General features: G+C 51.7%; 1 protein-coding gene across 1 annotated transcript in view; it reads left to right on the forward strand.

Annotated features, from left to right (window-relative positions):
* Nucleotides 1–1073: 1073 nt before the first annotated feature.
* The window catches only part of ABLIM3 (actin binding LIM protein family member 3), a 60842-nt gene continuing 49882 nt past the window's right edge, over nt 1074–12033 (forward strand). The window contains exons 1-3 of the mRNA XM_077824727.1: nt 1074–1105; nt 7015–7070; nt 7809–7946. Coding sequence (XP_077680853.1) covers nt 1074–1105; nt 7015–7070; nt 7809–7946 — 226 coding nt within the window. The remainder of the gene's footprint in view (nt 1106–7014; nt 7071–7808; nt 7947–12033) is intronic.

Genomic DNA, 12033 nt, shown 5'->3' on the forward strand with positions numbered 1-12033 from the left:
CACACCCCGACACACCCACATCACTCATCTACACATACATCCTTACCAACACACAACTGACACACGTACATCACACATCTACACATATATCTGTACCAACACAAACCCTGACACACCCATATCACACATCTACGCATCCATCCATACCAACACACACGCATCACTCATCTACACATCCATCCATACCAACACACACCCCAACACACCTACATCACTCATCGACACGCACATCCATACCAACACCCCCGACACACACACACCACACATCTACACATACATCCATTCCAATACACACCTGCAGCACACATCCATACCATCTACACATCACACGTCTACACATCCATCCATAGCAACACACACCCTGACACACCAGCATCACACATCTACACATCCATCCATACCAACACACACCCCAACACACCTACATCACTCATCGACACGCACATCCATACCAACACCCCCGACACACACACATCACACATCTACACATACATCCATTCCAATACACACCTGCAGCACACATCCATACCAACACACCCGCATCACACATCTACACATCCATCCATAGCAACACACACCCTGACACACCAGCATCACTCATCTACACATACATCCAGACCAACACCCCCACATCAACCATCTACACATACGTCCATGCACACATCTGCACACCAATGCATACCAGCACATCCACATCATATATGTGCATGCACTTCTGCGCACCCACGTCACACTCAGCTCTTCTACACCTACACACCCATATCATACACATGGGTACACCAGAATACACTTCACACAACAACGCACAATACTGGTTCTGGTTAATAATGAATACTTTGCATTTCTGCAGTACCCTTCACCTGTGGCTTTCCAAGCATTGTGAAAACATTAATTACCAGTAGTTAATTATATCAGACTCACCATGCTACTGTGGGGGAAGGTGTCTCTCAAATACACTCGTATCAAACAAAGTCAGGATCTCCAAGCGAGGTGTGACAGCTTGCAGTTGCGTGCTCCTGACTATGAAAATTGGAGTCACGGCTTACACACATCAGACATGTCCTGGAGCACTAATGGCATACAAGACGGGACAGGGTTATATCAGGTGAGCAAGGATAAAAAGCAAGGATAAAAAAACAGGACAGTGGCGGGAGATTTTAGAAATACCCGTTGGTCTCCTGTTCCCCACAGCTTATATTCCAGCTGCTACAAAATGTCTGCTACAGCCCCTGCTCCCCTTACAGCCCCATGCCTCCGTTATGTCCAGCTTGTGCATCTGGACACTCTCCTCCTGTTGAGTACATGGATTCAATCCAGCTTGTACCGAAACACTCGTCCAGTCTGCTCAGTGCACGCAGGGTTTAACAGGGCACTTGGACACAGGGATTCTGGCTAGCTGATCCAGCCTGCTTTCTACACTTCCAAGTCAGTTGACTCCCTGATTATATCTCATTGCTGAGGCAGCTTATGCTCTGTTTATATCACACCTTTAACGGTCTTACGCTCTGTTTATGTCACACCTCTCAATCAGGTGATTTGCTGATCACGTCTCATCTGTAAGGCAGTCCTGTGCTGCTTACATCACACCCACAAGCCAGCTGATTCTGTGTTTATATCACCCTGTCTGAACTGCTTCCATCACAGCACCAAGCTGGTCTGTACGCTCTCTTTATATCCGGCACTCAAGACCCTTCCAGAAGCTGTTAATGACCATTTTAAGCCAGCCAATAGCTCTTGGGACAGCCAGCAGGGGGCACTGCAAAGCCACATGAGATGCTTCACACTTTCTCAGCACCTAAGCATGCTGCTCTGAGTCCCTGTTAGGTCGGATTCCACAGACCCCATGACATCTATCAGCAGCATTTCTTAAGCAGCTAGTATCTAGGCACCAGTCACTCTCACTGCAGCAGCAGGTGGGGACACTAGCCCTGGCCGATGAGTGCAATGTCCATAGGGGGCATGGTTGGTGACAGCAGGTTCTTTTGCCACCTGGCAGATGGCTTCTGCCTGTTATTTGTGTCAGCTTCACTCCCCTATCCTTTTGATGAAGATAATTTCTTTCATCCCTAAGGATCCCAGACTATCCGGGGATTGCTCCCCAGGCCACTCCTCTGGGGAGGAACGCAGCAGCTGTTTGGCAGGACATAGCGATTTAGAACACAGCGATTTAGGACACAGACAGCATGTGGACAGAACAGGAAGGGAAGAAAAACAGTTTACCGAACTGAGACTGCAGAGGGGCCTTAGGAGGAAGCGATTACCGACGAATACTGGATCGAATTACAGGGGAAGTGCCCCAGGCGCTCTTTAGTGAATAATCGTATGTGGCATCTCAGCTGGTGTCCCAGCAGCACAGCACGCCTGGTGCTCTGCTAGGGTTTTGCTTCAGGATTGACTTCCAGGGACTAGCAGCTGCATCTACCCATACAGCATCTGGTTTTCCCATAGTGGTCTCCTATCCAGGCCCAGCCCCACCCAGCTTGTAAGATCTGACAAGATCACAGCCCTTGGTGATGTGGGCACGGGTCCCAGGCTTCTGAAAGTGTCTAGCACAGTGGGGTCCTGATCACTGACTGGAGATGACAAATGCAGCCGGAAAGACATTGGAAAGAGATACGGCCCAAGCCTGGGTAGCCGTGAGGTCCAGATGGCTTCCCTTCCTCACCCTACCATTTCATAGGGTAAAAATAGGTAAACAACGGCCAGGGGGCCACATCGGATTCTATAGGCCAAATCACCCCTGCTGGAAGAGGCTGGAATTACACCAGAGAGGAATCTAGCGCTACGGAACCTTTAGTGCTGCTTAGGAGTTAGCGCATTAACAATTAGGTGAACTTGGCTTAATTTTCTTGCTAAACAAGCATGTCCATCTCGGGCAGGAGTGAACCAGTGTGAGATTAAGGCATTCCAGCGGCAGCGCAGCTCAGATCCCCATCCCCTGCCCCGGACTCCTGCATCTCAGCCTGTGAGTCGCCTAATGCCACTTACATTATTACTGGATTATTTTGGCATAATGAGCTTTGCCCTGATCGGCTGTCCCTCTGCTAGGGCGTGTAGCAATGTGTAATACTTCCTGTGCAGGGCCAAGAGGGAGCAGCCAGCTTCTCGAAAACAAAAGGCCGCAGAGCAAAACAAAGCACTGATGTTTAGAGGGAGAAATTCCGGAGCCAGCCTGAGGCTAATCTCAGTTTGGGGGAGCTTTCCACTTCATGCTGAGCAAAGCGAGCATGCAAGAAGGTGATGATTCCCTGGGCCAGATCCTGATCCCACATATGCTGGTGTAAATCTGGAGTGACTCCTCTGATTTCAGGATTTACACTGGTGTAATTGCGTTCAGAAGCTGAATCTCTGGCTTCCATAACCATTATAGTCTCCTCCATCACTCTCCTACTCTTTCCTATTCTCTCGCGCTCTCTTTGCCTTCCTCTCTTCTGTCAGATTATCAGATCAGGGCTTGGTGACATGTTGCTATGGTCACCAGGAAGTTCCCCCTAGAGACAAGAAGCCCATAATTGATGGATGAATTTTCCGACACAGATTTTTATTAATGTTTATTCAAATGTTGATTAATTCCTCGACTCACATCCCCAGCTTCTCTGGCCGAGGCCTCTGGAGTGACGTGGCTCTATCCCATAGGCTGGCAGAGGCAGTTTGCACTGCTATAACCCTTTCTCTGTTGGCATCCCATATGGAAGATATCGGTATTCACAAGCTATTGCAATATACCACCTATTAGTATCATGTATATCCCTGGGGGACCCCGACCACTTGATCCAGGGTCCCTCCTAGACTATGTGCTGTTAACAGTTGTGCTTCAGGCTTGCAGAACAGTCTTGGATTTCATGGACTCTCAGAAATGAGAGCTGGAAAAGGACTATTAGGCCCCATCCTCTAGAGGCCAATGTAGGTTTCTTCCTGGTCAGTGTTTGAGCATACTAAGGGAGAGAGCCTAGCCAGTGTAGCATTTAGGCTCTTTTCCTTCCTCCACATATACAGTCCTCTCTCATCAAGCATTTCCTGAGAGAAGAGTTCTCTACGGCCCTAGACATCGCCTGTACATAGGCATGCAATTGTACTATAAATGCTCCCTGTTAAGAAGCTGTCTATTGTAACAGTCCATGCTAGACTGTTTTTAGTGCCTTGTTCTGTGGTTTGATCGAGGACCCCAGAGGCATGTCCTGTTATTTATTTCCATATGGGCGATGTCTGAGCAAGCACATGAATTTGTTGCTGGGTTTTATTAGTTTGCCATGATGAGCTCTATTGGCAGAACTCGGAGATTCCTATGCTGTCACTGCTGGATTCGCCAACTGGGCAGCCCAGCTCGTTTCAAACATCAGGAAAATCAGCCCATTTGGGAATAATTTCATCTCTTGGAACTAGAAGCGAGTCAGAACCAACATTTGGGACCTTGGAGAAGCTCAGGTCCAGAGCCACACATTGCAGCTAGTTGCTATCTCTGTGATAGGCCAAACCACAGCTCTAGGTTTCAATCCTGCAAACCTCCACCTGCAGAATCTGTGTTGGCATCACTGGGAGTTCTGTGTATGCAAAACATTTGCAGGATGAAAAGTCCAGCAAACCTTGGAAGTTCAGCTCCAGATCTGGGCCTGAGCTTGAGTCTGTCTCTGGATGTGACCTATATCAAATGCATCAGGGATAGTGTGCTTTTCCCATGCCCTGCCTAGGCAGCAGCTTTCCACACTGCGAAGGGGAGATGGAGAATAGCAGGCTCAAAAATATCGTGAGATGGATTGCCTGTCTGGGCAGGACTAGGGGCCACACCCTAGAAGTCACTAATTGTGGACACTGTTCTGCACCCAAAGAGCTGGTCTCAGTGACCGGTAAAAGAGCTCAGATGATCACTAGCTAAGGGTTTGGCATATCAGATGGAATTTGGGCACAAGATACTCTTTAATTTGTGTTGGGCTTTTAGCATAAGAACCCACAGTGGGCTGATTCTCTTTGTCTGTCACCAAATCTGCTGAATATAGCCCCATCGCTACAGTGAATGATGTGTCTTTCTGCGGAGAGATCTCTGCTGTTTGATGTCCCTTCACTCAAGCTCTGGGCCTTTGTTCATGTACCAGGCTTTCAGTGACCTCGGTTTCCTTTTTTCCCCATATAAACAGTTCATCCTGGGGTTACCAAGCCTCCAGCCCATTGGCTCAGACTCGCCAACCACTTAAATTCCTGCTCAGGGGCTTCACCCTACTGCCTTTTTTCCACTCATCTCCTCCGAGCCTCATGCTCTCTTTGCATTCTTACAGTAGTGGCAGCAGGAACAAATACTTTGCTGCTCAGGCCTAAAAACCCCAGTATCGTGTCCAAAAGCTCCTACACACTGCATGGGGGAGACGCGCCTAGAACAAAGGACTCTGAAATTGTAATGGACAGGACGTGCCCTTTATCCCTCTGTGATGTCTGTGTTCTGAGGGAGAGCCTGCTTATCGAAATCAGAGGGGGGAAGGACTCCTTTGGTTGTATAGTTCCTCCCTCTTCCCCTAGAGCCAAGAGCAGGGTTCTGTTCTGCTCAGCCGTCCTTCTCACACTGAGGTGTACACAGCCCTTCCTGGAGGTCTGCAGAGTGAAATGTTCCGCTGAGCAAGCAGGGAGGGACGTGGGTTTGGGGAGCGGAGCTGGAGGTGAATCCCCCAGAGGATCTTTTCCATGTTCGTCAGACTGAGGAAGTTGGTGCGCTCCTGCCCTACAGTCTATTCTCCAGGGTTTTCTCCAGTTTAATGGCTCAAGTAGTGGAGCTTCCACCGTTTACCTGGACAAACAGAGCACTCCACAGTCTAACTGCCCTTCCAGTGTCTGCCCTGAGGGATCCCAAGGAGATTTCTGGAGAGGCTGCTCCCATCCAGTGTTTCTCTAGCTCCCAGCAGAACACTTCCCACAAGAAAGCTGTCCCATCCCCCAGGCAGACTGGTGATGAGGACCAGTTCTGGGGGTTGATGATGAAAAGTGGAGCCTTTCTCCACCCGGGGGCAGATTTGATCCCAACCTAGGTCCGTATAGAATGAAAGTTGTTATCTCCTGACAGCTGTTTGGCAGCCTGGATGAAATAAATTAGTGGGTGTCACTCCAGTTCCTAATGAAATAGGTGTCAGCATCGCTAAAATCCCATCTCCCCCACCCCGCCCCACCCACACACACACGAAGTTTGGCATTGTCAGTTTGTTGTCTCTCTCAGCAGATGCCCAGGACTGAATGGGCTACAGAACACGACTAATGCTCTCCCTCCAGGTTTGTGTGATGCACCAGCCTGGCAGAGGGTAGGAAGCTTGTCCAGCCACTGTCCCTACTACCTCTGGTTTGTGGAGAAAGAAGGGACGTCCCTCCCTGGGGATGCCTGATGGGGCCTTTTCCCAGTCCCAGACTCACCTTAGAAAAGGAAAGCAAGGTGGCTGCATGCTGATCATGCAAAAGGAGCAAGGGGCAACTGTCTGGGTGGGGAGGAAAGTTGCTGTGCTGGTCTCGGAAGGGAGGAGATGCAGTTTCTGGGAGGGCTTGCTGTTCGCCAGGCTCCCTGCTGACTCTGCGGCTGGGAAGCATCTGCTGGAGAGTGGGGTTAGTGTTTGGACTAGGATGTGTTTACTCAGGCAGCAGTTCCTCTTCCGAGGGCTGGGGAACAGATGTTTGGGAAGTGCAGAGATGCTGTCTGGCAACAGCAGTAAATATACAACCCAAATGGGAGGGAAGGGGAGACAATGGGGCGGGGGCAGGTGTGGGAGGGACAGGCTCCTTCGGGGCTGTACTTCTCAGCACGGTTGCAGGATGCATGTGCTTTCAATTCTCATCCTCCCAGCTACGTTTTGGGTTTTTTTTTACATGGTTACACCAGTCCAGAAAGGAACCTCAGAAAACCACTGCCCTGCCTCACCTGGCCCCCTGGGATAGCAGGGACTCAGGGAGCTCCACCTGCCAGTGCAAGACCTGAGGCTCTTTGAGTTTGGGAGAACAGTACGTGTCCCCACGGATCCTCCTGCTCCTGGGCTCTCACGTTTCCAGGCGGCAGGTTCTTGGCATCATTTGCTTGGTAAAAGCCAGTAAGAATCTGGGGCCAGGTGAGTCCTGGGCTGCACCTAGGGAGACAGGGCCCAGTGGCCAATCCCAATTTCCATTTTTGGCCTCCATTTCTGTGCAGCCAACTGACGAGCCTCTGAGAAGCAGGTACATGGCTTGCATGTGGCCCATAACGCAGAACTGCCCCATCTTTTTTTGTGGGGGGGCAGTTGGTGGTTTATTCCAAGCCTGCTCACCTAGAATGAGGAGAAGGAGTGATGTTTTGCCCTTTTTAAAACCTGTTGTCTCAAGACCTTGCAGAGCTTATAAAGCTGGGTCAGTCTCATTATCCTCAGTGTGCAGATGGGGAAACACAGATGGGGCCGTGGCCTGCCGTGAATCTGGGGCAGAGCAAGGAGCAGAACACCAGGTTTCTTGACTCCCAGTCCCTTACTCTGCTCAGTAGAGCTACCTCTCACTGTCAGCCCATCTGGGGCATGTACGGTTTTCACAGAGGTGACGAATTGCTGACAGTTTTCACTACGTAGCTCTTCTCCATCACTATTATGACTAGTGTTTATTATTCGTATTGCAGTCGCACCTAGGAGCCCCAGTCATGGATCTGGGCCCCATTGTGCTAGGTGCTTTACAAACACTCAACAAAAAGATGGTTTAAGTTCACAGTTTAAGTTGTGTTGGACTGATGACTTGCAGCCAGCTGGGCAGTGCCCCGTTGGGACACACTGCTTCCCTCGTGATAACACACGCTGTCTTTGTCACTCTCTCCTTTTCACCAGCAGTTCCCTATCAACAAAACCCATATAGCTCCCGGGGCAGCTCCACCGTCATCCAGTGCTACCGCTGTGGAGACACATGTAAGGGAGAGGTGGTGCGCGTCCAGAGCAATCACTTCCACATCAGGTGCTTCACCTGCCAAGGTAGGAGGCTACAGCTTTAAGGATTTCTGGTCGTGCTGCCCCACCTGCCTGGTATCTGTGCTGGAAGCCGAAAGGCCTCTGTCTGACTAATCCAGCCCCACTGAGTCGTGGTGAAACCTACGTGGTTCTCACAAGGAGTTCTGATTCCCTGGGTGGGGATTTATTGCTTGTGCACAGGAGAGACAGAGAGCTGGCTAGAGCCAGGCTTGGGGGAGTGCTGCGCAAACTCCGCCCCCTTCTCTCCTACCCCAATAGCTCTGTGTATGCACCTCAATTCCACATTTGCAAACCTCTCTGCTAGTCTAGTCCTGGCATCCCACATGGGTCTTCCAGGGCACCGTAATCCTGCCCTACAGCCCCCCTTTCCTTTACTAGTCTTGGACCTTTGCACAGCTCAGCTCATGTACCATGATCCTGATCTGCATGCATGGCCTTGCTGTCTGCCTCAGCCAGTATCCTAGTAGTCCTCCTGCCCCAGGGAGAGGGGAGAAGGGAGTAGCTGTTCTGAGCCTTGCTGCTGCCCCCAGGCTTCCTTGACAGCGAGCTGGCCCCAGCTGAGATAAAACCTGGAGGAAAGGGGGCAGAAACCAAGAGCTGCTCCTGGCAGGGTCCTCAACTGGTAACTGACTAATCCACAATAATGAAGTCGACTGATACGAAATGAAGATGAAATCAATGTGCTCCAGGACGCCATGTACTGCAGCTAGGGCTAAACTCCCTCAGGGGACTCCTGGGGGACAGCGCATTTGATCCAGAGGTGCTTTCACACAGGCTGATCAAAGGAGAAACGCCCTGCACACCCCCAACTTCCCCACTGGCCATGTGCTGCTGCAAGGCTTCAAAGACACTCTCACGTTTAATAAGGCAGATCAGTGAAGATGCCAAGTAGAGATGTTAAGCCTGGCCCCAGTGCATCTCCTGCAGCAGCTGGGATGGGAAATACAGCTGACCCCATCTTTATCCGCAAAGCCCCACATACGTTTGCTGCACCGGATAAATGAATGGTTAATAGCAGTTAATTCATTTGACAAGGCCCACCAACCTGTGCAGGAGAAGTGTGGGCTTCTTACTTTCTAATTTCAGCCGGATCCTGGGACTTGCCTCACTCTGGGAATGAGCCAACGGGGGGTGGAGGATGGGGCGTAGGGTTGTGACGATGGTTTGTGTGTTGTGGACACCTGGCCACTAGGAACTGCACGGAGAGCCACCAACTCACTTCACGCAGGGGCCATCACATTCCCAACAGCTGGCAAGGCCTTCCTGGCACAGTGCCCTGAGCAGCATTGCAGTCTGCCTCCTGGAGCCGTAAAGCTCCCCCTGCCCACCGTTGTGCATTGCCCAAACACACCAGTTCCCTGTGCTCTTTCTGGGCCATTTGCCGTGACTGCTGAGAGCAACGTGGGCCAGTTGGGCTCCTTCCCCGGTCCTGAGGATGGCCTTAAAGGGAGCAGAGCTGAGAGGCCGTTAAAGCCAATGGCCCTGAACAGATACTAACAGGCTCCTTAGTCCGTTTATTAAAAGAGCCGCTCTTATGAGGCCAATAACGGGATCTATAAATTGTAAAGTACAGAATTACTAGGGTTTCTTTCTTACAAACCTCTACCCCTCCTAGTTCCCTCACGCTAACCTGGGCACAAATCACCTGCACTTAGTGACTCCTTCATGCACAGGAAGGGAGGGGGGTGTCTCTTTCCAGGTAGTTTTGGTCTCTTGCACAGTCAGAGCCCACCCCATGTACACACTATCTCTCTCTCTGTAGATATATATATACGTACATCTCCTTTGCATGCACACACCGCCCTGTGTGTACACAGGGACCCCCCCCAGGTTACAGCCAGCCTTAGATTCCCAGATTCCCAGACACCCCCACCGCCGGGCCCAGGCCGCTCTCGGGGCTGGCCTGCAGGTGCATGGCGCTCTGCTGCAGAAACCCCTCCCCCACTGCGTTATCTGTGCGAAACAGCAAAGTCTTCCACCAGACAAAGAGCTCAGACTGGCTCCAGCTTCAAAGGGGACGAGGAGCCACCGGGGAGAGCTTGGCAGCGGCTGCCATCTGATTTCAAAGTGAAAGGGAATAAATTATGAGAGGAAACCCTTCTCCCCCACCTGCCCCTCCCAGCTTCTTCCCCACCCAGCCTCACCTTTCCCCAACCCCTGTGCTGGCCTCCTCGCTTGCAGCCCTGCTCCCCCACCAGGCTTCCCATATCTCCCCTGCCTGCCCTCAGCCCAGAGCGCTCGATAGCGATTGCCCAACGGTTAGCGCCAACGTGCTTCTGGCCCTGGGGCAGATGGGGCCAAAACCTGCCTCTGCAGCTCTTGCCTCTGTGTCTGGGCCTGCGCTGAGTCTGACAGAGCTGGTCCGTCCTTCTGTCCATCGTCATCCCTGTGGCACCTGGAGGATGCAGCAGGAGGAATGAGGAGGCACCTGCTATTGTTCTGCCCCAGGGCTGCTTGCCGAGTGAAGCAACAGCACTGTCTGCTCCGAGAGGCCCGGGGAGCTGAGCGTTACCCCACAGGTGGCACTGTCCCCAGCGGGGAGGTGGGGAGTGGACGCACATCTGTGCAAAGGTGGGAGAAACACAGCACTACACAGAGCTGTTGCAGACTTTGGGGGGCTGCGTGCTGCTTCTGCAGGTCTGGGCATTCCAGCTGCTTTCTGAACGGAGGTGGGGGCAGGCACTGATGGTTGAGCAGGAGAGGGGAAGCTGGAGGTATCAGTGGAGGCAGTGAGAAGAAGGGTTGTTCTGAGAAGCTCCTCTTGCAGGTAAGTGTCCCTGGCAGGGCATAAGGCTCAGAGGGCTGGACAGATATCTGCTCCCAGGCCTGCAATGCCTTGGACAAGCGCACAGGAGAGCTGCACAGAGCATGGCTGGCAGGACGCTGAGCTGCTCAGCTTAGCATTAAATACCCCAAGGGGTTGCTGGACTTCCGTTGAATGTTCAAGTCTCTCCAAGCACCATGCAAGTCCGGTCCGCCCCTCCAAGTGCAGACCCAGCCCCCCTGACTGTAAGCTGGACTCCCCACACAGCTTAGCTGTTCTGTTCTACAACTTGGTGCTAGGGGAGGGAGCCTGGGGTATTAGAGCATGGAACCAGATTAATCCGTGTTGTGGCAGGTGCCACAGACTTCCTGTGTGACCTTGGAGCACCAAGTCACTACCCTTCCCCTGACTCGGTTTCCCCACTTGTAAAATAGGGATGGTGATACTGCCCAATGGCACAGAGGGACTGTGGGGCATTAATGTCAATAAAGTGCTTTGAGATAATCTTGGCACTTTCTCCTGCCTCATTCCTGGGTGCCCGGATCTCTCTGCTGAGCTCGTGGAATGAGAGGGCATATAAGAGAGCCTGAAGAATGAGTTTGCACTCCCGAGTTGATGCAGTGATGTTAAATCACACACACACCCTGCCAGGGCTTTGGGGCCCATCCATTCGCAGACCAGAATTAGCTCTTTGTCTGCCCCATCAAGCAAGCAGCATCCCTTGGCCACTCAGCCCCCGACAGGCATTTTCATGCATCATTCAGCCATGCCACCTGCATGGCAGTTCTAACGGCAGCCTCTTTCTCATGGAGAAGTTAATGGGCTGAGATTAGTCCTGTTCCTGTCTCCAGCATCAGCAGCTCTGTGCTCCTACTCCCATTGCTATTTTCCAGGGCTGTGAATGCCTTTGCCATGACAAGGCAGCAGGAGCAGCAGCTGAATCCTGCTGATTCTTGATTTCTTTTAAAAGAAACAAACTGAAGAGGCACCTGTCACCCATGGGAGCTTCCTGGGGTGGTTTAAAAGCTCCTGGTAACAGTCCCAAGTCATGGGCAAAACTAAGGGAGTAGAAGATGCACCATCCAGGGCGGATGGATTGTGCCACTGAATGCTCGGTTGCCTGCTCTGCTACTCTCTGCAGTTGCACCTCCTTGCAGCAGGTCTCCCAGGCTGAAGGGGGGATTTCACTGGAAAACCCTCAGTTCTGTACCCCTGCTCAAAGGACAATCCCTGGAGCGTGTGGTGCTTTATTGGTATTGAAAGAGAGTCAAGGTAAAAGTCAGACTCGTAATCATGACACTCACCTCATGCTGGTGCCACTGTAAT

This window comes from Eretmochelys imbricata, chromosome 8 (genome assembly GCF_965152235.1).
Source record: "Eretmochelys imbricata isolate rEreImb1 chromosome 8, rEreImb1.hap1, whole genome shotgun sequence".
NCBI classification, from domain to species: Eukaryota; Metazoa; Chordata; order Testudines; family Cheloniidae; genus Eretmochelys; species Eretmochelys imbricata.